The 26,681-nt window shown below is 45.1% G+C and overlaps 1 protein-coding gene across 1 annotated transcript; it reads right to left on the bottom strand.

Moving 5' to 3' along the window:
• Positions 1–15,667: 15,667 nt before the first annotated feature.
• Positions 15,668–21,108, bottom strand: npr3 (natriuretic peptide receptor 3). The gene is made up of 8 exons (XM_069145316.1): positions 21,048–21,108; positions 20,489–20,611; positions 19,558–19,724; positions 19,281–19,416; positions 18,406–18,500; positions 18,192–18,309; positions 18,025–18,109; positions 15,668–17,512 (listed from the first exon to the last, which is right to left on the bottom strand). Exons 1-8 carry the CDS (start codon positions 21,106–21,108, stop codon positions 17,401–17,403), a joined length of 897 nt encoding a protein of 298 aa, XP_069001417.1. The 3' UTR covers positions 15,668–17,400.
• Positions 21,109–26,681: the final 5,573 nt, after the last annotated feature.

Raw genomic sequence — 26,681 nt, forward strand, 5'->3', positions numbered from 1 at the left:
CCGAACTAGCAAAGATGGTGACGGACAGAAACTGAAATGGAAGCTTCATAATGTTCATGAACCAACGATGACGTCACTGCTGGATGATGACATCACTGATGGTTGATGACATCACTGCTGGCTGCTGCTCGGTCTGACCCAAAGATTAACTTGGTTGGATGATGTCGTCCGACTGAAGACTTTAGCTTCTGCTGGCAAGTTACTGCAATTAAAATAAACGACAGCGGAGAGACTGGATACTTTACGGTGTTTTAATTAAATGATTAAAAAAAACATTAATTTCCTGGAAAACTTTGTGGAAATAACAGAGAAGCTATGGATCAGTGACAGGAAGTGTTGTTTGTTACTGATGACTGGGAGGTTACAGGAAAAGCTGTGATGATGAACTAACAGGAGATCATTGTGTCATATTGATTATGATGTAAATAAAAGCATGTGTGCACGTTCATAGTTATTATTTAAAGTGATTTATTGTCCTGTTTGTTGTTGGTGTAGTAAAGCAGCAGCCTCTGATTCGATCCTTTGACTTGTCTACTGAGAGATGTTGACTCTCATTACAGCCTCATACAGAAAACATGTTTCACATTCCTGTGCAGGATCTGGGGGGGGAGGAAGGGGGGGGGGGTGGTGGTGGTGGTGGTGGTGGTGCTGTGCACATCAGACATCCACTGGACTTCATTTACAAAACACACCAGAGACTCTAAATTGTGTTTTTCCCTCCACAGAGGAGCTGATTCCGAAACATTTAACCAAAAACAAGAGAAAGAAACCAGGCTGGAAGTCTGTAATCACCGGACGACAGAAAAAACTTTCTTCATACTCCATCTGGGACGGTTCCTCGACATCAACGAGGTTTCCATCTCACAAAATTCAAGCAGTCACTCATATTTATGGAGAACATTTGAAACACAGAAATATCACGTACGTATGATCCAGTTCTCCTTTCTGATCAGAACGTTTTAGACTTTGGACCCTTCTGGCTTCAGGAATGTAAATTTATTATAATTATGCAAATGACTATTTTAGCAGTTCTGGCCATCGGTTCCATTATTTATAACAATAAAATGAGGTCCAATCCAGAAGTGTCTTCAGCTGCAATACCAGCGAGTGCCACTAGAGGTCGGCTCCAAAAAGCCTCCGGCTCCATAGACTCCCATTCAACTTCTCTCATCAAATCCAAAGTGAATAAAATGTGTCCATCAGTTATCTCGGTGTTGTTAGCTAAAGTCACTCCTTCTTATTAGTTTTCTGGAGGTCCATCTGAAAATAATCCCTCATTCATTAGAAAAGAAGATTCAAGAAGACCTGTTTTTGGGGGCGTGTCTGTTTGATTGACAGGCCTGTGGTGCAGTCAGGTTACAGCTATCGGTGGGCGGGACGTAGTATCGTCAGGTTTCCGATCAGATCGGTCAGATCCTCCACTGGCTCCTCCCCCAGCTCGTCCAAATATGGTCACTTCCTGCTGCCCGTCCTCCACCTCCTCATCCTCATCCACCTCCACCCTAACCCCCTCCTCCTCAGCCTCCTTCTCCACCCCCTCCTTCTCCTCCAACCCCTCCTCCTCCTCTTCATCCACCTCCACCCTAACCCCCTCCTCCTCCTCCTCCTCAGCCTCCTCCTCCCTCCCCCACCCCCTCCTCCTCCTCCTCATCACCACCAGTCTCAGACCAACAATCCTAAAACAATCTCCCGGCTCCCTGCGAGCAGCGAAGCCTCCTCCCCCGCCGGCCCACCTGCGGGCCCTCCTGCGGGCTCAGCATGCGGTGCTGCAAACGTCGCTGACCGACGGGCCGTGAAAGGAGCTCTGACAAAAGGAATGTAATCTTATTAGTGAGAAAGGCATGTCGAGCTCTAAAGAGGTCCGAAGCCTGCAGGTTCGCTGTCTGTATGTCACAATAACCCGAGACAGCCGGGCTCTCATCTGTGTTTCATAAATCTGCCGAGCGACCGCCTCTCCTGCGGTTTGTAAGGCTGAAGGTTTGACAAACTTGACCTCTGTGCACATGTAGATGTTTTAATGGCATGTGGTTCCTGTGGTCCCTGTGGTTCCTGTGGTTCCTGTGGTCCCTGTGGTTCCTGTGGTCCCTGTGGTCCCTGTGGTTCCTGTGGTCCCTGTGGTTCCTGTGGTCCCTGTGGTCCCTGTGGTTCCTGTGGTCCCTGTGGTTCCTGTGGTCCCTGTGGTTCCTGTGGTTCCTGCTCACCGGTGTTGGTTCTTCTTCTTCAGAGACGGGCGACAGACTGAAGTGTCGTTAAAGAGTCACGTGAAGCGCTCGGGTTCGATCTCGTCCCCGAACGACAAACACAGGAAACGGCATCCGTGTTGACATGTCGCAGCGTCGGCGTGAGGAATGCATGTCTAAAGGAGGGCGTTAACGAGCGGCCATGTTGATTTACAACACCTGTTACGGTTCCGGAGGCTCCGATCGGCCTCGCCGCGAAAAACCAGCCGGCTACGAACAAAAGACGCTGCAAACGTCCGTCTCTCCCGGCGCGGCTAATTGACATTCCTGTTGTCAAAGTAACAAGTCGAGAAGAAAAAAACCAAAAAAAACCGCAAAATCTAAGTAAGCGTTAATGCTCTGTTTCCATGGCAACCGTCGGTGTGGAGGCAGCTGTGGGCAAATTCTCAATAACAGCCGCGTGACGACGAGCTTTTAGAGAACGGGTTGTGAGTGGGTTATTCTTACATGTTGGTGATAACAATGGTGGACTAATATCACACACACACACACACTCACGCGCACACACACACACACACACACACACACACACACACACACACACACACACACACACAGGCAGCGGAGACAACTGTAAAAAAAAAAGGTAAAGTCAGACGTGGAAGATTCTGCTGCCTCGTATGAGTTGTGCAACCGTGTGTGTGTGTGTGTGTGTGTGTGTGTGTGTGTGTGTGTGTGTGTGATATTAGTCCACCATTGTTATCACCAACATGTAAGAATAACCCACTCACAACCCGTTCTCTAAAAGCTCGTCGTCACGCGGCTGTTACCGAGATGTACGTTGTTGGATGTTTTGACTATTTTAACTATTTGTTGGAACTATTTCAGTGGAATAAGCAAAATAAAAAAAAAATAAAAAGAGTGATGAGCAGCTGCACATAATCTGGATTAAAGAGAAGACGGAGACGGTTTCATACTCAGGACGTCTTTACTAAACCTAACAAACATTTCCATTTCCAGCTGGTCTCCTTCATACGACCTTGGTCTGTCGTGATGCAACACGACTTAGAAAGATAACACACAGTCAGCTTCATTGATCAGCTTCCTGTTTCTGCAGGACAGCGACGGCCTGAAAGGTGTCCAACACCCGGCACCAGCAGATTAACGAGCCTCGGACCTCTCGGTGATAATCTGCGGTCGTTGTTCTGCCGGTGAGTCAACGAGTCTTCGTCCTCTCGGCGGGACGCCGGTCGGTTTGTTACGAGCCTCTTCCGTTCAGACCCTCTCTCTCTTTGTGTTGTCGGTTCACCACTTTAGTCTCCAGACGTTTATTAGAAACAGTGAAAAAAAGGAAAAGTTCCCGAAGTGAAAGGTGACATCTCCGGAAGACGTCGTGTCGTCTGGCCAACTGTTCCTCCAGCGCTCGTTAAAGCTGAAGCATCTGGGCAGCAGTTGTGTGTACACTGTCTGTCGTCCCGTCTATGGAGATCTATAGCTGTGGCAGCTATAGGACACCCTCCACCCCCCCACCACCACCACCACCACCACCACACAGCCCTGCTTGCACAGATGCTCCGATTCACCGCCGGTGTTTTCAGTCCTTCTTTTTCAAAATAAACAGCGTCTGACGTCAAACGTTCGGTGTCATCTTCCTCTGATTGGTGTTTTGTGGGAGAACGTTTCCAAATATAGACGTTTTTTTTTTTTTTTTGGTACCAAAACCTGAGCTCAACATCTGTAGCCAGAGTTGGAGCTCATAACTCAAACGGTCGACTGTTGTTTTAACATTTCCGTCCGTGTGAAGGCCGTTCACAATCATGACACAACCGCCCGATAACGCCTTTATTTGAGCGAACTAATCGTTTCCATCCATCCGGATGAAAAACATCTGGATCAAACCAACACAAATGTCAGATTTCCGTCACTATTTCCACAGTTTGAGGATTGACTGACTTTAACGCGCCTCATTCTTCTTCTATGGTCTTAATGGCACCAGCAGTTTATCTCCAGGTGTTTAACTTCGATTATTCGATTTTAATTCATTAATTCACGGTTGATGCAGCAGGGACCAGCGGAGACTCCGTCGTGCCAACGCACCGAGTTTAAACCCTCCGTGACGCCACCTGCTGGTTGGTGAACTGCATGACCTCCAGCGGCCATCTTGGTTTGTTTTGGATCCAAGAGTAACATTATTTGGAAAAAGATGGGAAGCAGGACGGACTTCTCTTTTCTTTCATTGGTATCACTGAGTCAGACCTCTTCATGAGGAACCTCCAAATGTTTTTCATGCAAATTGATGATGTCATAATCTCTAAACAGAAGATTTAAAAAAAAAATATTTTTTTGTACTTATATATTTTATTTGAACTTTATTACTATAACCCTTCCTTCGCCGTTGTTTGGATGTTATTGTCTAAGTTTATGTTAAATGATGTTAAACTTTGGAACTAGTTGATTCTGACTTTTGTCTTTTTACCGCAGATGAACTGAGTTGTGTCTCCTGTGAAGATATTGTCAACAACACTTTGAATGATTTGCAAACCATCAGATTCAGTTTTTATTAATATTTTACACATCGTGTCAAGTTCTTTGGAAACGGGGTTGTGAGATTATGTGGTGTTATTATTGAGATCAATCAAAGGAAGGTTTGTGCGCCGCTGATTGATGGACTCCAGCTCGTTGCTCTCAGGAGGGTTTTCAGTGTCACACGCTGCCTATTTACTGCCAGGCGATCGCTGATAAGGCGGCGCAGCCCGGCTCGTTTCCCCCTTTCCTCACTCCTCCCATGGGATGTTAAGTGCAGGGAAATGAGCAGCCAGGGCCTTCGTGTTTGATGTTCTTAGATTTGGCCGGAGCATTTTATCCCTGATGCACTCCCAGATTAACGCCGTAAACATTTCACTTATCGGACTTTGATGTATTAGAGAGATGACACATGTCCAAGGGCAAAAAAAAACGCACAGCAAACTTCTCCAGACGGATGTGTTTAACCTGAACAGAAGCATTTCAACTTATTATGCAACTGTTTCGGTAAAGAATAAAAGCAGGTTGTCGTTAAAGCGTCACACGTGATATCAGAGCTGGACGGGTTAATCGCTATATTTTCAAACGGGGAGGAAACCCTGTCTTTGTATTTCATTTTGATCACAATCTGTTTTTAATAAAAGTGCTTGTGACATCTGACGTTTGGCTTCATCAATAATAGAGAGGCTAAGACAGACGTGCTGCGTTCAAATGTTGTCGTATTTACCACGTACGTGAGAAGAGTCCGTATGAACGGCGCCCTCTTGTGGTATTCACGACGGCAGAACTCTACATTTTCTACAAGCCTCGAGTTCACGAATTGTTTTGCTGACGTTAACAGAAAGGTCAGAGGTCGTGGAATGAAAACCACGGACATTTTCCGATATTTCCGTGCTTGTTATCAGATGATTTCAGTGTAACGTCGGCGTGTGAACGTGGCTGTTGGTTCTCCTCCCGACGGTGAGTGTTGGTGCCATGTTTTCTCCTAAGTTGCATCGTCTGTGTCTGACATGGAGTGGAAAGTATTCCTGGTATGTTATCTTATCCAGCCGGCTGCTGCACTCCAACGAGGCTCCATAAAAATAAAAATGGACTTAAATTCAGCTTATTAAGTGTCTTTAAGAGCATCAGCCAATCGGTGGCGGTAACGACGACAATTTTATTTAACGACTCCGTGAAACTCCTCGAGGCGTTACGCTCTCGCAGTGAGGAAGAGGAGGAAGAGGAAGCAGAGCAGGCAGTCGCCAAGAAAAAAGGTGAAGAGTCCAGAGGGAACGTACCGATGCTGACCCTGCAAACCTCCTCCGGGCCACACGGGGCAGCAGAGAGCACGCAGGGAGTTTCAGTCTCCTCAGCATCATCTCCGTCCGTCTACAAGCTCCCGACTCAAACTTCTCCATCACAGGACATTCACCGAAGTCAGTCTCGGTTGTTTAGACCCACTTCGGACCAAAAAAATGACATTTTTTTCATGATTTTTGGTGACTGGATAGAATTTGAAGTGTTTTAAAACATGAACGAGGACAGTGACGGTGAATTACTGCATTTTTAGTCGTATAAAATAAGGAGAGGGTGGAGAACCTGAGACGCCCATGACTGAATACCCAACCGGCTTCTTCTGCCCTGAACTTGGGACGGTAGGTCTTCCGTGGTTGTCAGTCTGTCCGTCTTTTCCTGCTGCAGCTCAGTCCGTCATGTCGAGGAGCTGCTGAAGGAAAAACACTCATTCTGTTGATCTCGCTGGAGAACGTTTGGACGCCGCTGTTCGTCTCTGTCTTCCGTCCTGAACTCCGTTTCGATCAGCTGACGGTTATTAAGTCACCAGCTGATTTTACTACGAGCTGATTGGCCGTTGAAAGAAGTGACGTATTTTACGTTTTGAGCTGACGACAGTTTTTCCTGCAATATTTAAAAATGAATCTTTGGTCTGAACTCGGCTTTAGAGAACTTCAACTCTGAAACGAGCAGGTTCAGATGTTCAGAACGTTTCTTCACCTCTTAATAACCTGCTGTTGTTTGTCGGTGGCTCAAGTTATCTTTAGGAGCTAGCGTGACCGGGAATTCTACAGAAATTGGACGTTAAGGTTCATGGGTTTTTTTTGTAATTTGTTTTGGACCAAAGTAAAAAAAGTCCCAAAGTAAGATGTAAAAGATTCTGATTCATCCAGATGGAATTTAAGGAGTTTTATGCTGCTTCCAAATAATAAAAAAATTGACGTAAAGAAGTGATGAATAAATAACAGCGACATTATTATTCTTGAACAAAACCGAAGAACCGAGGTTTGGATGGAGGAACACGACCCCCGATCACAGGGTGTCCGTCCACGAAGCTAATCAGCCGTGGACGTCGGGAACAGATGGAGCCGCTCAGCTCGGCTCGGGACCATCTGCGCCCGTCGGTAAGCCTCGACCAGCCAATATTTGACACCTGGACAACCTCCAAACGTCCCATTTGTCCTCTCTGGACCGTACCAGAGACCGAGGGCGTCTCCTGAAGCACGGTGAAACTCAGAGACGCTTCGTGTCGAAACGGAAATCTGAGCCAGAGTTCAGATGTCGGTGCTCGTCGAGCAAACAGGTGAGTCGGGATGCAGCGAAGGAAACCTCAAAACCACGTGGAAATGTAGTCGCCCATTGAATTAAATCTCATCAGACGGTTTTCTGAACTGCATCAACGGTTTGGAAAATGTCTCCCAGGAAACAACGGCGGGGAAAAATGTGGTGTCGGCAAGTTCCTCTCTTCAGCTAACATGAATGCAGAGTCACTTATTTATTTGGATTATTGTCTTTTCTGCAGCATAAACTTTGTAAATCTGTTTCTAAGATGTAACCTCTTTAAATTATTTCCTTTTTTATGTTTTCACATCATAAAAATAGCCGTTTATTTACCGCGTCAGTAAAAATCATTTTTAAATCCCAGTTTTTCTACCAAACACTTTTTGAAAGATTTCTTGTGATGCCGGTTTTGGTTCGCTCATTAAGACGCAGAGTGGCATGCAGAGGGAAAGTAACACAATCAGGAAGACTAATGAGAAAGGAAGTATAAAGTAAAGAAGGAAGGAAGCCGAGAAGGGAACGCATTCCTCTGCAGATTGTCAGCTCGGCCACGCAGAGTGTGAGAAGTCCATCTGATAAAAGACATTTTTGACGTCATTCCAGCGAGCAGATGATGGTTCGGAGGATAACGTCCAAATCCACGTCGTGATCGGGTAATAAGGAAATGACCAAAACGAGCTCTCTTTGTTGGGGCGAACGCTGAGTGGCTCCTTTTGTGATGTTTACAACACTGATACCGGCGGTTATCACTGCAAAACATCCCGCCGGGACGCCGGCGTTCTCCGGCCTCACATGCAACCGCGTAATGAGCTTCATCGTCCTCCGAGACGTCGGAACGTTCACTCGGCACATGAATGAAGCTCAGAGTCTGAGATGATTCACCACGTTCAGCTCAGATTCACCACGTTCAGCTCAGATTCACCACGCTCAGCTCAGATTCACCACGTTCAGCTCAGATTCACCACGTTCAGCTCAGATTCACCACGTTCAGTTGAGATTCACCACGTTCAGCTGAGATTCACCACGTTCAGTTGAGATTCACCACGTTCAGCTCAGATTCACCACGTTCAGCTCAGATTCACCACGTTCAGTTGAGATTCACCACGTTCAGCTGAGATTCACCACGTTCAGCTCAGATTCACCACGTTCAGCTCAGATTCACCACGTTCAGCTCAGATTCACCACGTTCAGTTGAGATTCACCACGTTCAGTTGAGATTCACCACGTTCAGCTCAGATTCACCACGTTCAGCTGAGATTCACCACGTTCAGCTGAGATTCACCACGTTCAGTTGAGATTCACCACGTTCAGCTCAGATTCACCACGTTCAGCTGAGATTCACCACGTTCAGCTCAGATTCACCACGTTCAGCTGAAATTCACCACGTTCAGCTTAAATTCAACACGTTCAGCTCAGATTCACCACGTTCAGTTGAGATTCACCACGTTCAGCTCAGATTCACCACGTTCAGCTGAAATTCAACACGTTCAGCTGAAATTCACCACGTTCAGCTGAGATTCACCACGTTCAGCTGAGATTCACCACGTTCAGCTCAGATTCACCACGTTCAGCTCAGATTCACCACGTTCAGTTGAGATTCACCACGTTCAGCTGAAATTCACCACGTTCAGCTGAGATTCACCACGTTCAGCTGAGATTCACCACGTTCAGCTCAGATTCACCACGTTCAGCTCAGATTCACCACGTTCAGCTGAAATTCAACACGTTCAGCTGAAATTCACCACGTTCAGCTGAGATTCACCACGTTCAGCTGAGATTCACCACGTTCAGCTCAGATTCACCACGTTCAGCTGAAATTCAACACGTTCAGCTGAAATTCACCACGTTCAGCTGAGATTCACCACGTTCAGCTGAGATTCACCACGTTCAGCTGAAATTCAACACGTTCAGCTCAGATTCACCACGTTCAGTTCAGATTCACCACGGTCAGTTCAGATTCACCACGTTCAGCTGAGATTCACCACGTTCAGCTCAGATTCACCACGTTCAGCTGAGAGTCACCACGTTCAGTTCAGATTCACCACGGTCAGTTCAGATTCACCACGTTCAGCTGAGATTCACCACGTTCAGTTCAGATTCACCACGTTCAGCTCAGATTCACCACGTTCAGCTCAGATTCACCACGTTCAGCTGAGAGTCACCACGTTCAGCTCAGATTCACCACGTTCAGCTCAGATTCACCACGTTCAGCTGAGATTCACCACGTTCAGCTCAGATTCACCACGTTCAGCTGAGATTCACCACGTTCAGCTCAGATTCACCACGTTCAGCTGAGATTCACCACGTTCAGCTGAGATTCACCACGTTCAGCTGAGATTCACCACGTTCAGCTGAGATTCACCACGTTCAGCTGAAATTCACCACGTTCAGCTGAGATTCACCACGTTCAGTTCAGATTCACCACGTTCAGTTGAGATTCACCACGTTCAGCTGAGATTCACCACGTTCAGTTCAGATTCACCACGTTCAGCTCAGATTCACCACGTTCAGCTGAGATTCACCACGTTCAGCTCAGATTCACCACGTTCAGCTGAGATTCACCACGTTCAGTTCAGATTCACCACGTTCAGCTCAGATTCACCACGTTCAGCTCAGATTCACCACGTTCAGCTGAGATTCACCACGTTCAGTTCAGATTCACCACGTTCAGCTGAGATTCACCACGTTCAGCTGAAATTCACCACGTTCAGCTGAGATTCACCACGTTCAGCTCAGATTCACCACGTTCAGCTGAAATTCACCACGTTCAGCTTAAATTCAACACGTTCAGCTCAGATTCACCACGTTCAGCTGAAATTCACCACGTTCAGCTTAAATTCAACACGTTCAGCTGAAATTCACCACGTTCAGCTGAAATTCACCACGTTCAGTTGAGATTCACCACGTTCAGCTGAAATTCACCACGTTCAGCTGAGATTCACCACGTTCAGCTCAGATTCACCACGTTCAGTTGAGATTCACCACGTTCAGCTCAGATTCACCACGTTCAGCTGAAAGTCACCACGTTCAGTTGAGATTCACCACGTTCAGCTGAAATTCACCACGTTCAGCTGAGATTCACCACGTTCAGTTCAGATTCACCACGTTCAGCTCAGATTCACCACGTTCAGCTGAAAGTCACCACGTTCAGCTCAGATTCACCACGTTCAGCTGAGATTCACCACGTTCAGCTGAGATTCACCACGTTCAGTTGAGATTCACCACGTTCAGCTGAGATTCACCACGTTCAGCTCAGATTCACCACGTTCAGCTGAGATTCACCACGTTCAGTTGAGATTCACCACGTTCAGTTGAGATTCACCACGTTCAGCTCAGATTCACCACGTTCAGCTCAGATTCACCACGTTCAGCTGAGATTCACCACGTTCAGCTCAGATTCACCACGTTCAGTTGAGATTCACCACGTTCAGTTGAGATTCACCACGTTCAGCTCAGATTCACCACGTTCAGCTCAGATTCACCACGTTCAGCTGAGATTCACCACGTTCAGTTGAGATTCACCACGTTCAGTTGAGATTCACCACGTTCAGCTGAGATTCACCACGTTCAGCTCAGATTCATCACGTTCAGCTGAGATTCACCACGTTCAGTTGAGATTCACCACGTTCAGTTGAGATTCACCACGTTCAGCTGAGATTCACCACGTTCAGCTCAGATTCACCACGTTCAGTTGAGATTCACCACGTTCAGTTGAGATTCACCACGTTCAGCTCAGATTCACCACGTTCAGCTGAGATTCACCACGTTCAGCTCAGATTCACCACGTTCAGCTGAGATTCACCACGTTCAGCTCAGATTCACCACGTTCAGTTGAGATTCACCACGTTCAGCTGAGATTCACCACGTTCAGCTGAGATTCACCACGTTCAGCTCAGATTCACCACGTTCAGCTCAGATTCACCACGTTCAGCTCAGATTCACCACGTTCAGCTCAGATTCACCACGTTCAGTTGAGATTCACCACGTTCAGCAGAGATTCACCACGTTCAGCTGAGATTCACCACGTTCAGCTCAGATTCACCACGTTCAGCTCAGATTCACCACGTTCAGCTGAGATTCACCACGTTCAGCTCAGATTCACCACGTTCAGTTGAGATTCACCACGTTCAGCTGAAATTCACCACGTTCAGCTGAGATTCACCACGTTCAGTTCAGATTCACCACGTTCAGCTCAGATTCACCACGTTCAGCTGAAAGTCACCACGTTCAGCTCAGATTCACCACGTTCAGCTGAGATTCACCACGTTCAGCTGAGATTCACCACGTTCAGTTGAGATTCACCACGTTCAGCTGAGATTCACCACGTTCAGCTCAGATTCACCACGTTCAGCTGAAAGTCACCACGTTCAGCTCAGATTCACCACGTTCAGCTCAGATTCACCACGTTCAGCTGAGATTCACCACGTTCAGTTGAGATTCACCACGTTCAGTTGAGATTCACCACGTTCAGCTGAGATTCACCACGTTCAGCTCAGATTCATCACGTTCAGCTGAGATTCACCACGTTCAGTTGAGATTCACCACGTTCAGCTGAGATTCACCACGTTCAGCTCAGATTCACCACGTTCAGTTGAGATTCACCACGTTCAGTTGAGATTCACCACGTTCAGCTCAGATTCACCACGTTCAGCTGAAATTCACCACGTTCAGTTGAGATTCACCACGTTCAGTTGAGATTCACCACGTTCAGTTGAGATTCACCACGTTCAGCTCAGATTCACCACGTTCAGCTGAGATTCACCACGTTCAGCTCAGATTCACCACGTTCAGCTGAGATTCACCACGTTCAGCTCAGATTCACCACGTTCAGTTGAGATTCACCACGTTCAGCTGAGATTCACCACGTTCAGCTGAGATTCACCACGTTCAGCTCAGATTCACCACGTTCAGCTCAGATTCACCACGTTCAGCTCAGATTCACCACGTTCAGCTCAGATTCACCACGTTCAGTTGAGATTCACCACGTTCAGCAGAGATTCACCACGTTCAGCTGAGATTCACCACGTTCAGCTCAGATTCACCACGTTCAGTTGAGATTCACCACGTTCAGCTGAGATTCACCACGTTCAGCTCAGATTCACCACGTTCAGTTGAGATTCACCACGTTCAGCTGAGATTCACCACGTTCAGCTCAGATTCACCACGTTCAGTTGAGATTCACCACGTTCAGCTGAGATTCACCACGTTCAGCTCAGATTCACCACGTTCAGCTGAGATTCACCACGTTCAGCAGAGATTCACCACGTTCAGTTGAGATTCACCACGTTCAGCAGAGATTCACCACGTTCAGTTGAGATTCACCACGTTCAGCAGAGATTCACCACGTTCAGTTGAGATTCACCACGTTCAGCTGAGATTCACCACGTTCAGCTCAGATTCACCACGTTCAGCTGAGATTCACCACGTTCAGCTCAGATTCACCACGTTCAGTTGAGATTCACCACGTTCAGCTGAGATTCACCACGTTCAGCAGAGATTCACCACGTTCAGCTGAGATTCACCACGTTCAGCTCAGATTCACCACGTTCAGCTGCTGCTAGGTTTCCGCTGATGTTACGTACAGTTTAAGAGAAAGAGATTAGTGACGTGAGTAAAAGTTTTGAGGAAGCAAACCGAGACAAGACCTCCAAAATGTTTTTTTTAAGCAGGAAATATGCAGAAAAAAATGCGTAGGAACACCGAGTATCATCACAATATCACGGTTATTTCTATTTTTCAAGCAAAACTACTATTCGAAATTCGATTTGATTTTTAAATCAAATATTCATGTTCATGACGACCCTGAAAACAGCGTCTTCTTCTACCCGTCTTATTTAATGGCGGCTGAGTGGCAGCTGTTAGGTGCGTTACTGCCACCTTCTGACGGGAGTAACGAATTACAAGCAGGCAGAGGTAAAAATCAGCGAATAAGGAAGAACAATAGTCGCGTATACTATAGTATTATATATACTAATAGAGTTTGTAGGTTATAACGACTATTCAGATATTAAAAATTCGGGACCCGTCCCTATTTTTTTACCTGTTCATTAATTTTTCTTACCGAGTCCAAAAAGCTTAAATTTAATTTAATCTACGTGACTTTTTGATCTTCCAAGACTCTCAGCTGACAGGTTGGCCAATAAACCCTGCGGTGGTTCACGGATTGTTCATTGAGCACGAATCCTCGTCAAAAAAGAAGACGCAGACACGCTAACGTTTAGCAAAACCAGCTGGCCGAAAGTTCGTATCACTATTTGGCAGCTCTAGTTTTGTTTTTGGCCTCCCGTCAGATTTAATTTCAAGTTGCTGCTCAAATAGAAGTTTAGTAAAATCTTACTAACGCTGCTAATGTCAACATGAGCTTCCGTTATTCGGACGTTGACATGCTGCGATGTGATTGGTGTGATGTTGAATGCCGACTTTATGTTTTCATACTTTCAGAAGAGCTTCTTGTTCACGAGTTGTTGTTTTTTTGGGGAAAGTCACAGGAATTGTGCAAAATTGCAAACTTCTGCAAATATTGTGGAGATTGTTGGACTTTGCGTTACTAACATGAAGTTGTTTTATAAAAAGCGTGCGTGCAGAAGTCCTGCGATGAACCGAAACAAACTGCAACCGAACCGCGAGGTGTTTTTCTGAGAACAGGTTTTTACAACGAGTCCTGAAACCCAAACAACCGTCCGCTCGTTTGTTCCGACTTTAAGATTCGACCCACCGGAGTGTTTTTTTTCCCTTAAATTATTGAAAACCCCTCAGTAAGGGAGAAGTGAGGGTTTTTGGGTGAAATAATCAACTTATGCGATAAAAGCTTCAATTTTCTTGAAACCTCGTCACCATGACAACAGTAAACGCGTTTTTTTTTTTTAAAACAAACAACCTCCTAAGTCCTCGTTGGAAGTGGGACGTCTCCTGGTCCGAAGTCCTCTGTTGTATCGATCCATTGTCCCTCCGGGACGCCAGGATGTCGTTATTTAAACGACCACAAGAGGTCGCTCAAACTTTACAGTGTTGCTGTGAGTCTTTATAAGCTGCTTGAACATGAGATCAAGTTTAATTTGAATATCTTTTATAAAAGGTTGCCACCCTGCCAGCTGGCAGATTGTTTTATGAAGACGGTCGATTTAACGCCTTCAGCCTGGCGTTTTGCCCGCCGCCATCTTGTTTTTTTGGAGCCAGAAGAGACCATATTTTACGAGCGTCTTTGTAGAAGTGTTTGGTTCAACTCTCGGTGACTTTCAGGAAGTTCAGTCGGGATTCTCCGCCAGTCATTTTGCTTCTCCTGATTCAAGGTTTGTTCGGGAGCTTCATGTGTTTCTGTCGGATATTTGAGCTTCTAATTCTCTAGCTACTTTTGAGTTTTAGTTTGTTTATTTTTGGCCTCGGAGATCCTGACATACATCTGCTTCCATCACTTCCTTTGTTAAAGGCTTCAGGTAAACTTTCTGTTGCCTTAAGACATTAAATTGAGGTCGTAACAGACAGAAACAGATTTTTGTGGATTTCATGGTGCAAATTGTTGTGTTTCTTTTTGTTGTTATGAGCGTGTTCGACTCATTCATGATCCCACATCATAAATAAAATAAGAGGTCAGAGTTCAGGATTCAGGGAGGACTGTATCTCTGCTCTGTCAGTAAACCATTACAGACGGCTATAAGCAGGTAAACAGCACTTTTACTACCTGAACCCTACAATGGACGAACATCTGTAACCATGGTAACTGCTGCATGGAGACAGCTGTTGTCTCAGAAGGCTCAGACTTAAAAATAAAAAGGAAGTGAAAGAAATATTTTTCTGAAGACAGAAAACTGTCATGAAATGAAGAAAGTATTTTTTAAAACAAAGACTAAACACGAATCAGATGCTTCAAGTTTTTGTGTTTCTAATTAAATTAAATTGCTGCAGCAGTGATGTTAATCTGAATTTCATTTGTTGTTTTCATTACTAACTTTTAGTTTTTGCAGATGCATCTCTGATTTCTATTAAAATAATCCTGGAACAATTTTTTTTAATCGAGCAGATTTCAAATGAATTATTTGGGTACTTTTGTGACTTTTTCTCCTTTTTTACAACCTTCTGTCTGTTTGTGTTGTAACGTGTAAAGACCTGAACATTGTGTGGAAGGATTTTCTTAATATTGAATAATGAATTGTTTTTCTGAGCCAAGTTTAGGTTAAAGAAACCCTGACGTACCACAGCTTTGCTAAATAATTGAAAGATTTTATATGATTCAGAGTAAATTGTCTGACTCCTAATGATCAAAATATACATTATAATCAACACAAAAAATTGACGCTGGCGGTCAAATCAACCCCTAAATTCATATTATAACTGAGAAAAATACCATGAAGTTACTGTTTGGTAGAACTGAAGTGTTGGTGCCATTTAATGCAGAAATGATAACAAAACTAAACAAGATAACGTTTAATAAAAACCACTATAATTTCAATATGGATGTTATAAATAACATGAAAGAATTCAAATACATTACGGTCATTGTTAACTCACCTAAACTCTACCATGTTATAAGTATATCATACAGAGATTTAAATAAAAATGAAAGTGGAGCTCCAGAATAAAAAATTAAAATTGTATAAAATGTGTTTTTCTTATTATTATTTTCCCCAACATACAAACTGAACCAGCAGGTTATTTATCAACGTCACCGTCTTTATTTTGTTTCTGTAAAAATTTTAAATTTAACTCCTGCGACCCAAACAACAGAGTTACCAAAAAAATATAAAACAAAACAAAAAACTAAAGGTCACAGATGAGCAGTTTCATGCAGTCACTACTGTTTATGGAGAGCATCTCATTCTGCATTAAAACACAGAAATATCACGTAATTATGATCCCAGCTCCACTTTCTGATAAGGACTTCTTAAAATTTGGACTTTTATGGCTTCAGTAATGTAAATTTATTATAATTATTTTACTACTATTTCAGCAGTTCTAACCATCTGTTCCATTATTTATAACAATAGACTGTTTATTAAAGAGTTCGTAGCTTCAGGTCTGTAAAATGGTTCTGATCCAGAAGTGTCTTCAGCTGCAATACCAGCGAGTGCCACTAGAGGTCGTCTCCAAAAAGCCTCCGGCTCCATAGACTCCCATTCAACTTCTCTCATCAAATCCAAAGTGAATAAAATGTGTCCATCAGTTATCTCGGTGTTGTTAGCTAAAGTCACTCCTTCTTATTAGTTTTCTGGAGGTCCATCTGAAAATAATCCCTCATTCATTAGAAAAGAAGATTCAAGAAGACCTGTTTTTGGGGGCGTGTCTGTTTGATTGACAGGCCTGTGGTGCGGTGGGAAACACTGATCAGAAGGAGGGAGTTTAGCTGATGACAGCAGCCCCTAGTGGCCCTAGGTGGTATCGCACTTTAAGGTATTTTTTCGACCCGGAGACTACGAACATTTTTATTTAAAATCTATGATAACATTTGCGGTCAGGGCGACCAAAATAACATCCAATATGAGATCAATTGTAATTTTCTTTTACTTGTTTGAGAGGAAAGTTCTTATTGGTGATCTAAAAAACACATTTTCTTTTGTAAAATATACCTTATCAGAAAGTAAAACTATAATTCTTTTGCAGGTAGTGACTGAATTCAGACAAATTTAAAAAGTAAATACAGTAAGTGAGGTGATCTGAAGGCGTACGAAGAGATGGTACTTCAAATACGTGACCCGGTTCAGGAGCAATGTGCCCCATCAGGGATTCATAAATAAGATTCGCTTGTTATGATCAACTGAAAACGTTACAATATCAGTAGCTTAACATCAGTAGCTTATAGCCTACAGATACAGATGAGCCTGTATCCCTGCAGCTCCAGCTCTTCCATTTCCTCGTTGTCATTCACAGTCACGGTAATCACCATAGGAATAAAAAGAAAAGAAAATATCTTTGTAAAACAATCCTGAAAGAATATTAAAGCCAAATCTGTCGATACAATCATAAACCTTTAGCGTGGAGGAAAAGTCCAAGTAAGTGGTGCTTTGTGACTGTTACAACGGTCCTGAGTTATAATAAGTCAAAACTCTGAAGGATACAAACACAAAATGTCTTGTTTCTAAAACGGCGTCGACGGACGGCCGCTGGAAAAGTCTTTGGTCACATTAGGACGTGAGATTCTCACCGCCGATTACGCGGCGGTGAAGTTGGATCTGATGGAGTCCTCTCGTAGCTGGCGGTGCTTCCCCGAGTCGCACGCCTCGCCGTGTGTGCGGCGCTCGATGGTGATCCTGTAGTTTTTTCTGCGGGGGAATAAATCACGTTAAAAAATGTGTTTGTTTTTTACAGTGTAGTTTTCCACTACGTGAGTCTCAGTTTCAACTTTAACGTGCAACAGTGTTTCCTACACTGATTTTATTTTGGCGGGTCGGCCAACAACGGTTTGGCAACACTTTTTTTTTTTTACTCCAAGTGAGGAAATAAAATGTTTTTGTTTTTTTTATCTGCTCCAGTTTGCCGTGTTTAAGTCACCACATTACGCTGTTATTTTAATGACACTTCCTGTAGCTGCTTCAAATTAAAAGCGCTCTCCAGTATTTTAGTGGACAGAAACCCTTCATTCCTTGACTTTTATTTTGGAAAATTTGCAGGAAAATTTTGAGACAGAAATCCAACAATAACACTTTAACGCAAATTTCTTAATGAAAGGAGTTTCTAAGCCTTTTGAGTCAGAGGGAGGCTAACCGACGGCTCTTAGCCACGCGTCAGTATTATTCGTATACACGTGAAGATAAACATCATGTGTCGTTGTTACCTGAAAAAGTAGAACGCTATAAGCATTACGGTTCCCAGAACAGCTCCGACTATGACGCCCGTCAAAGCCGACACGCCGAGTCCACCTGTCAGGAAGAACAGTCTGCGGTGAAACTCTTCGTACACACCGGCTGTGAAAGGTTAGCGTGAACGGCGGTGTGTATTTACATGACTTGTCCGGCAGCTCCGGGTGTGTCGTATGTCGTCCTCTCAGAGTGAAGTGGTCGACGTTGAAGGCCGGCAGCAGCTGAAAGGTTCCGTTTACGCCGAAGTAGTTGGCGACCACCTGAAAGTTGGTTCACCGCGTTATCGTCGAGCCGCTTCGACGTCGTCTACCGGTTAACGAAGCTCCGGACAAAAAGGTTGCAACCTGTCTTCTTACCTCGTAGGTTCCCACCTCGACGTCGGTCATGGCCATCAGAGAGAAGTCTCCATGTCGGTCCCCGTTGACGTCCATGGAAACCTGGCCGGCAATTCCTGTCCACGAAAAAAAAAAAGGTCAATCGGGTACAATGTTCATGTGTTCTGAATCTTTTCGGTTGACGAGCACACTGGATTGTTTTTTAATGGACTTCCAGCGAGCAGACGGATTATCTCGGACTCGGTCTACGAAAGATAATCAACCTGCCGGACTCGAACCCTGAAAACCTGCGTGCACATATACGTTGAATACTCTGATCTCACCCTAACCTGACACCAAGAGTTGAACTTTACTGATGTACGTTAAGAATTCCCTCCAAGATGCTAAAAAACAATCAAATGTTTGGTTGTTACGAATGTCAAAAAAATGCAATAATATTCCACGGGAGCGAATCTGAGTGCAGATTGAATGTTGCAGTTTTGACCTTGAGAACATCGGCTGGATGGATTAGCGATGAGCATTTAGAGCAAAACCACTATCTGAAATTTGCTCGTAACTATTCGATTTTATTTGAATGGAATATTGGTGCATTACCGCCACCTTCTGACGGGAGTAACGCATTACAAGCAGGCACCGGTAAAAAAACAGGAAGAAATAAGGAAGAACGATAGTCGCATGTAGTAATGGATTTTGTAGACGATAACGACGACTTGAATTTTCTAAAGCATCGATCTTCAGGCCTCATCGGTGCATCTGAACGATCAGCTGGTATTCACGCCTCCGCATGATGCTGCCGACGCTTCTAGCAGAAAACTGAGGCTTTTTCGGAGTCGAGTCCCTCTCCTCTTACGAGGTGTTTTCTTTCTCACCGACATCGTTCACCGACTGACTTTTACCTTCGAATGTTCTGTTCCACATGCGTGCTGTGATCTCCGTCCCGTTGCTCTTGCTGTAGCCGTTTTTCATGGCTTCGTGCAGGGCGATGGCGTAGAGCAGCACGGCGTCGTGGAAGCCCTCCACGAACATGTTGACCTGCCGGAGGTCATAACGAGGAAGCGATATTACCCGTTACTAAACGACTCCTCGGCTCCGGCGGCTCATCGTCCGTCAGTTTGACGAGTCACCGGCTGATAAAATGACTCGCGTTAACGTGCGACAGAAACTCGTACGTACGTTTCCACAGTCTCTGCAGTCGGCCTCTTCGATGGTCTTCGTCATCTCGATGGAGAAGTTCTCGAACTCGGGTTTGAGCGTCCTCAGCAGCGTCACCGTGTTCAGGGAGGCGTAGGCTTGCCTCGCCTCGTTGTCGTGTTTGTCTCCTCTCCTCCACGAGCCGTTACCTACAATTTCATTTAACAGGGACACAAAGGTACATTTACCAAAACATTATTGTCCAATCAGAATCAGTTTAACAAAAACTAAACTGAAGCTAAACTGGCTGCCGAGCGGCGCTGGAACAACGCACAATATTTTAGGGAAAATGGAAATAAAGCCCAAAGTAAAAGTTTGGCTTTATGTTTAATGATGAATGGATGTCCAACATTCAGTCTGTTTTTACCACGAGATACTACGTCCCGCCCACCGATATCTGGAACCTGACTGCACCACAGGCCTGTCAATCAAACAGACACCTGAAAAAACCCCAGAACAAACATCATTTGTTCCGACCTTCAAATACGACCCCGAGGAGTGTTTCCTTAAAATGATTCCTTGAATGATGTTGTGGGGGTCAAGCTCCAAGTTCTTTAAACTTATGCAAAAATCCGTCGTCGTGGCAACAGTAAACGTGGCATTAAACAAATTTCCCAGGTTGTGGTTGGAAACAGGAAGTGAACTTCTGTCTTTTTGACTCGTCCACTCAACCTTTCCTCCTCTGCACGAGGAAAAACTCCAATTACATAGACTTCATCCGAACTGCGTCATTTGTCCGGGACACCAGATTGTCGTTCTTTATACGACCACTAGAGGCCGCTTAACTACAAGATCTCTCTTTTTTTTAGGACAGTGTCATCCAAATATTTGCAGTGTAGACGAATAAAAAGCTTCTTCATGGAGTCCACGAACAAACGATTGATGAAACGTAGGTTTCTGAGCGATGACTCACCGTACGAGGAGGCGTTGAAGAGTTCCACGTTGAAGAAGACGTAGTTGCCGGTGGTCAGCTGTCGTCGGTGTGCGGCCAGCATGATCTCTCGGATTTTATCTGCTCCGGTGCACATGATCACCACTGCAGGAAAAAAACAAAAACAGTCATGACTCAGCAGTTTGCACGAAATTACAAATCAAAACATAGCTGGGAACATTCATCGGTTTTCATTTCATTTTCTTCTGTTTTGATTTGTGATTTTTACGACAGACTTTTCATTTCTTTTTTTTTTCTTCCGTCACCTTCACACACATTCAGTCCTCTCTTACAGCCGGTGTTCCTGACGCAGCTGTTGATAATTATTAACGCTGACCGTCGGCTCTGACGTTCGCAGCTTCCTGTGGTTAATTTGCGGCGGTCTGGTGCCGGCTGATCAGAACCAAGCCGGTGGATCTGCGGCGTGTAATCGAGGCCGCGAGCTGCACGTCGCTCTGATTAGAGGCTGCAGACCGACCAGATGCTGCACCTGCTGAACTTAATCAGCCGGAGGACTTCAACGCAGAATAACAACCATTACCCTTCAGAGGCTCGTCGGCACAATCAGAGCGACAATCACACGTTTTCTGTGCGATCGCCATCAGCTGGTTTGAAGAATGTGGAACACGAAGAAAAAGGCCCGTCAGGCTGCAGCTCTCCGCCCACTGGACTGAATCACTGACACCAAACCGGCAGCTAAACCCTGCACTTTGTTTTTATTTGTTTGGTGAGACGCCTCCCTGAGGGAACAGGTACGCTTTTAAACTTAAAGGTAACATGAATTCAGATTTATTTTTGGGGGATTTTAAAGCAAGTCTGGGAGCTGTTAATGCCGTGAAAATGTCCAAAGAGAAATGCACACAAGTCACAGTCAGTTTGGACTGATGGGAGTTTGTGATGTCACGACTGAAGGAGGACAGTGATTGGTCCAGACCAAGCATTAACCATCAGTGATGTCATCATCCATCAGTGATGTCATCGTTGGTTTGTGAACGTTATGAATCCTCCAGTTCAGATTCTGTCCGTCACCATCTTTGCTAGTTCGGAGCGGTTTGGAGCAGGAAGTGACCATATTTGGACGAGCTGGGGGAGGAGCCAGTGGTGGATCTGACCGATCTGATTGGAAACCTGACGATACTACGTCCCGCCCACCGATAGCTGTAACCTGACTGCACCACAGGCCTGTCAATCAAACAGACACGCCCTCAAAAACAGGTCTTCTTGAATCTTCTTTTCTAATGAATGAGGGATTATTTTCAGATGGACCTCCAGAAAACTAATAAGAAGGAGTGACTTTAGCTAACAACACCGAGATAACTGATGGACACATTTTATTCACTTTGGATTTGATGAGAGAAGTTGAATGGGAGTCTATGGAGCCGGAGGCTTTTTGGAGCCGACCTCTAGTGGCACTCGCTGGTATTGCAGCTGAAGACACTTCTGCATCGGCAGCGACGAACACTTTTATATCCAGTCTATTGTTGTAACCTGCAGGTTGACCCTGCCTTCCCCAAACTCAGCTGGGATAGGCTCCACCCCCTCATGACATGGACAGACTTGTGCCGCCACTTTAGCAGATTGTCTACGAAGATTAACCTCCCGCTCTGTTCCTGTCTGAGCGGTGATCGAAATGAACTCAGATCACATATGATCCATAAAGTCGACAGGTCGGAGGGTTTATGAGTTAACATATCTTCGGCTGTTCGTATTCTCGGTCCTCTGAAGCCCGACGGTGACGACGAGGCAGCAGAAACCTCCATTGCTCCAATTGTTCCTGAATTTGGCCCAAAAATGTGTTGAGGCCGAGTGAGCAGAGAAACGCTGCCAACTGTGTTAACAGTGATGGAAACCCAGAAGCAATAATAATAATAATAACAGCACGTTTTGGACAAAGTGTTTCCACAAGCTCTCCTCCTTCCCCTGTTGGTCCTGAACATGTAACCCCCGACAGTCAAGTGAGGGAAGACTTTTTCGAGATGAGAAAATAAAAAAAAGTAAAGGCCGGTATAAACTTTTTCCCCTTCGTGTCCCGGTGATTAAAAATAAATAAACCAACAAACAAAGTGGCTGCGCAAACAAACAGAAACCCCGGCGTCCCGGTTAATAAGGAAGATTCAGAGTCTCGCTGGAACATTCCTCACAACTCTGTCACTTAAACACACCTCTCCTGAAATATCCCTCGAGTCGGTGGGACAAACTTCACCTCAGTCCTGCCAGCACTATAGCACCCTTTAATTACACTGGGCTCGACACACACTACCGGCCCTGTGTGCGCTCGGCAAGCCGTTCCACGGGAGCAGCGCTCGCAGCCAGCAATATTTCAAAACTTCTGGATTTTTCCTTTTTTAATGCCGGGGGGGGCCCGCTGATGCTAGTCACAAATGAAGTGAGGAATGGGGCGGCACACGGCCGACTCGCCGAGTTTCAGCTGCCTGTAAACAGGCAACGCAAACAGGATATAAAAAGTCGTAGGATTCGGTCTTTGAAAGCGAATCTGCGTCCGCCCGTCGCTGTTCGTCGCCGCCGCCGCTGCACAAAGGTTTCATACAGACTCAGGATGGGAGTGCATGTCTCAGGAGGATTAACGTCAGAAACCGACCAATCACGGGACAGCTGCTTCGTTACCCACCCCGCCCCCCTAAGTGGTCGTTATGTGTCGTAATATTGTGAAGTTAAAATCTGATGAGAGGATTAAAAGGAAAGCGCAAAGTAAAGGTCAGTCCAGGTCAAGTAAATCGGAAAAGTCGCAAATATCCTGAAACATTCCCGTTTACAACAAGAGACGACCAACGGTGATGTCATCATCCATCAGTGATGTCATCGACCATCAGTGATGTCATCGTTGGTTTGTGAACGTTATGAATCCTCCAGTTCAGATTCTGTCCGTCACCATCTTGCTAGTTCGGAGCGGTTTGGAGCAGGAAGTGACCATATTTATATGAGTTGGGGGAGGAGCCAGCGGTGGATCTAACCGATTTGATTGGAAACCTGACGATACTACGTCCCGCCCACCGATAGCTGTAACCTGACTGCACCACAGGCCTGTCAATCAAACAGACACGCCCCCAAAAACAGGTCTTCTTGAATCTTCTTTTCTAATGAATGAGGGATTATTTTCAGATGGACCTCCAGAAAACTAATAAGAAGGAGTGACTTTAGCTAACAACACCGAGATAACTGATGGACACATTTTATTCACTTTGGATTTGATGACAGAAGTTGAATGGGAGTCTATGAAGCTGGAGGCTTTTTGGAGCCGACCTCTAGTGGCGCTCGCTGGTATTGCAACTGAAGACACTTCTGGATCAGAACCATTTTACAGACCTGAAGCTACGAACACCATCTTTAATATACACTTTAATAAACAGTCTATAATTTACACCCAAGCAACAAGAAAAGACGGTATAACATCTCCATAGCAACGACGCTGTAGTTCTGTTTAACCTGACTTTTTGCGAGCTGATTGGCTGTTGAAAGAGGTGCCTGATGTTCTACAACTGACCACTGGAGACATACTGAGTCTCAGGCGACAGACTGTCAATAAAAACAGGAAGTAGCCTCGGTGACATCACCCTATCGGAGACAGAGGTGGGTTTTTTTTTTTGGAGCCTCGGTCGTATTGCACTTTAAAAACTCTCTTTTGTCTTAAAACTTTCTTTTCTAACAGCAGTTGTTTTGTGTTTCGGTCCCTGTTCGGTTCACCTGAAGCTGACTCGGCTCTGATGTCTGGCTGTAATGTGATTATAGGCACACAGCCTCGGGCGCCGCTTCCACCAGACGTGTTGGACAGACGCTGGCGGCTGATGATGCAACAACTGCTGCCTTCCACACAAATCTGGATTCAATAATAAGAATAATTCTGCTTTTATACAACTTGAGTCTCAGTTTTGTAGATTTCACCGTCACTCCTGCAGGTGATGATTTATAGAGACGAGGACTGAACTGAAAAACTTTCCCGGGTTTCACCGTTTTGTTTTGTTTTGATCAACATTTTTTTTATTTTGCAGCAGCTGTTCTGTAAAACATTTCGATGTTATTTGCAGACTTTTGAGTGACATTTTTTTTTTTTCAGTAAAATTGCAGGAATGAGCAAACATTACCAGTCGAGGAAAAAGTTGTGATGTTTCTCTAGTGGCACTCGGTGGTATTGCAGTTTAAGACACTTCTGCATTGGTCTCATTTTTCAGGCCTGGAAGCTACGAACACTTTTATATCTCTTCAATGTGAAGGAAACTTGGACTTTATGTCGAGCAGGATTTATTTCAGCCATGTTTGATCCTACATGTTCTCATAGGAACCAGAGGGAAGGATCATACATCTCCCATTTCAGCTTCTCTGCATCGACTCCCTTCAAAATCCAGAATAAAATTAAATCCCTCAAAGACCAGGCTTCATGATATCCCACACAGACCAAAGTCTGAGTCAAAGGAGTTGAGATTGTTTTCACTGTGATCATTTTATTCTGCACCTACGGCTGCAATCAAAATGATTCAACCCTTTAACCTGCTACAGATTGCGTAACAGATCCCATCCGCCTCAGAGGAAACTCAGGGAGGAGGCTGGTCTTCCTCAGGAAGCTGCACTTCGTGTCCAACGCGCTCCCGAGGAGGGTCTTATCGGCCCGGGGCGGAGAGGGCACCGCTCCGGGCAGGAGGAGGATGAGGAGCTGAGCCTTCCTCCTCCATCCCTGTCTGTGATGGGACGCTCGTTCAGACACACTAACTCCACCAGAGAGCCGTTATCACAGACGTGAACACACACGTTGATTCGGACATCAGACGCTTTATAAAAGAGTTCGTAGCTTCCGGCTCTGAAAAATGGTTCTGATGCAGAAGTGTCTTAAGCTGTAATACCACCGAGTGCCACTAGAGGTCGTTTTAAATGAATTCCACTCACTGAAAGGAAACAGTGAGATTAATAAACCGCAGTAATCTGACTTCTGATGTATACATTGTCTAAATATCTAATTATAATGAAACAATCTGATGTGTTTGTTTGGTATTTAGGAGTCTGCAGTGATTTATTCTGTGATGAAATCAGAGGCTGCAGATCAAACACAGTACGTGACACTGAACTGATGATCGACTTAGATTTAACTCCATCAATTAAATCAGACCGTCTGATCGAGCGTTTCCAGTTTGAGCCGTCGGATCATCCATGTCTGTGATATTCCAGGAGAGTGATGAATATTTCAAGCTTTAAACAAACTAAAACATCTTTTTAATGTCGGGATGTAACGAGGTGTTTTTTCCTTCGTGATAATTTGACGATTCGTGCAGCAGAAATCTGATCACTGGCAGTTTGATTAGCGAGCAGAGTTTGGAGTCAGAGCGCTGAAGGGTTCACCTGAAGTTCAGAAACTTTTTGTCCATTTTAAAAAGAGAGTTTTTAAGTTTTTGTGCAGCTGAAGAGAGAAAGTCCTCCGAGCTGCTGAGTGTGTTTCTGAAAACACTTTAAAACAAACTCAACTCCTCCAACAGTCAGCTGTCAGTCTCCATCCGGACTCATATAACACATCCAATAATGTCCAATCAATCTGATTCTGAGTTGTTGTCGTGACAACAGACGATACTTCAAATCTGGATGTTGCTGCAAAAGAAGCTCCAGATTGTAAAAGCTGGATGTTTCACACACGTTCAACCCGACAGAAGATCTGAACAATCAGCATAGTTTAGATCAGAGTTGCATTCAGGATGTGACGGAGCTGAATGATGGACGATGACCTTTGACCTTTGACCACCACACTGCAAGTAAACGTTTGTGACGACCCGAAGACGCGCCGCCTCCTGCAGGCGTCCTGTTTTCAAACCGGTTCCCACGTCTTGAACACCACAAACAACCATCAGCTTCAATTATCCTGAGATGACATCCGGCAGCAGCTGAGACCCGGCGGTCGGCCTGAACGCACGGACAGCTGCGTGCTGTCGGATCACAACAACCAGCGGAAATAAACACGCGATGAACATCAATACAAACAAGTGACGTGTGCAGACTGCAGATGTTCTCAGTGGCTTCGGCAGCGCCGACAGTTGACACACGTTTTATGTTCAGCTCTGTTTTCTTGTCACTGCCAGAGTGGATCGATAAGTTCGGTGTTCCTGAACGCAGCACGGTGATGCACACGGAGCAGCAGGAAGCAACGAGCTTCATGAGGACGTATTCGGACTGTCGTCTC

Source organism: Embiotoca jacksoni, unplaced genomic scaffold (genome assembly GCF_022577435.1).
Source record: "Embiotoca jacksoni isolate LCO1_2020_lvr unplaced genomic scaffold, fEmbJac1.0.p SCAF_122, whole genome shotgun sequence".
NCBI lineage: Eukaryota > Metazoa > Chordata > Actinopteri > Embiotocidae > Embiotoca > Embiotoca jacksoni.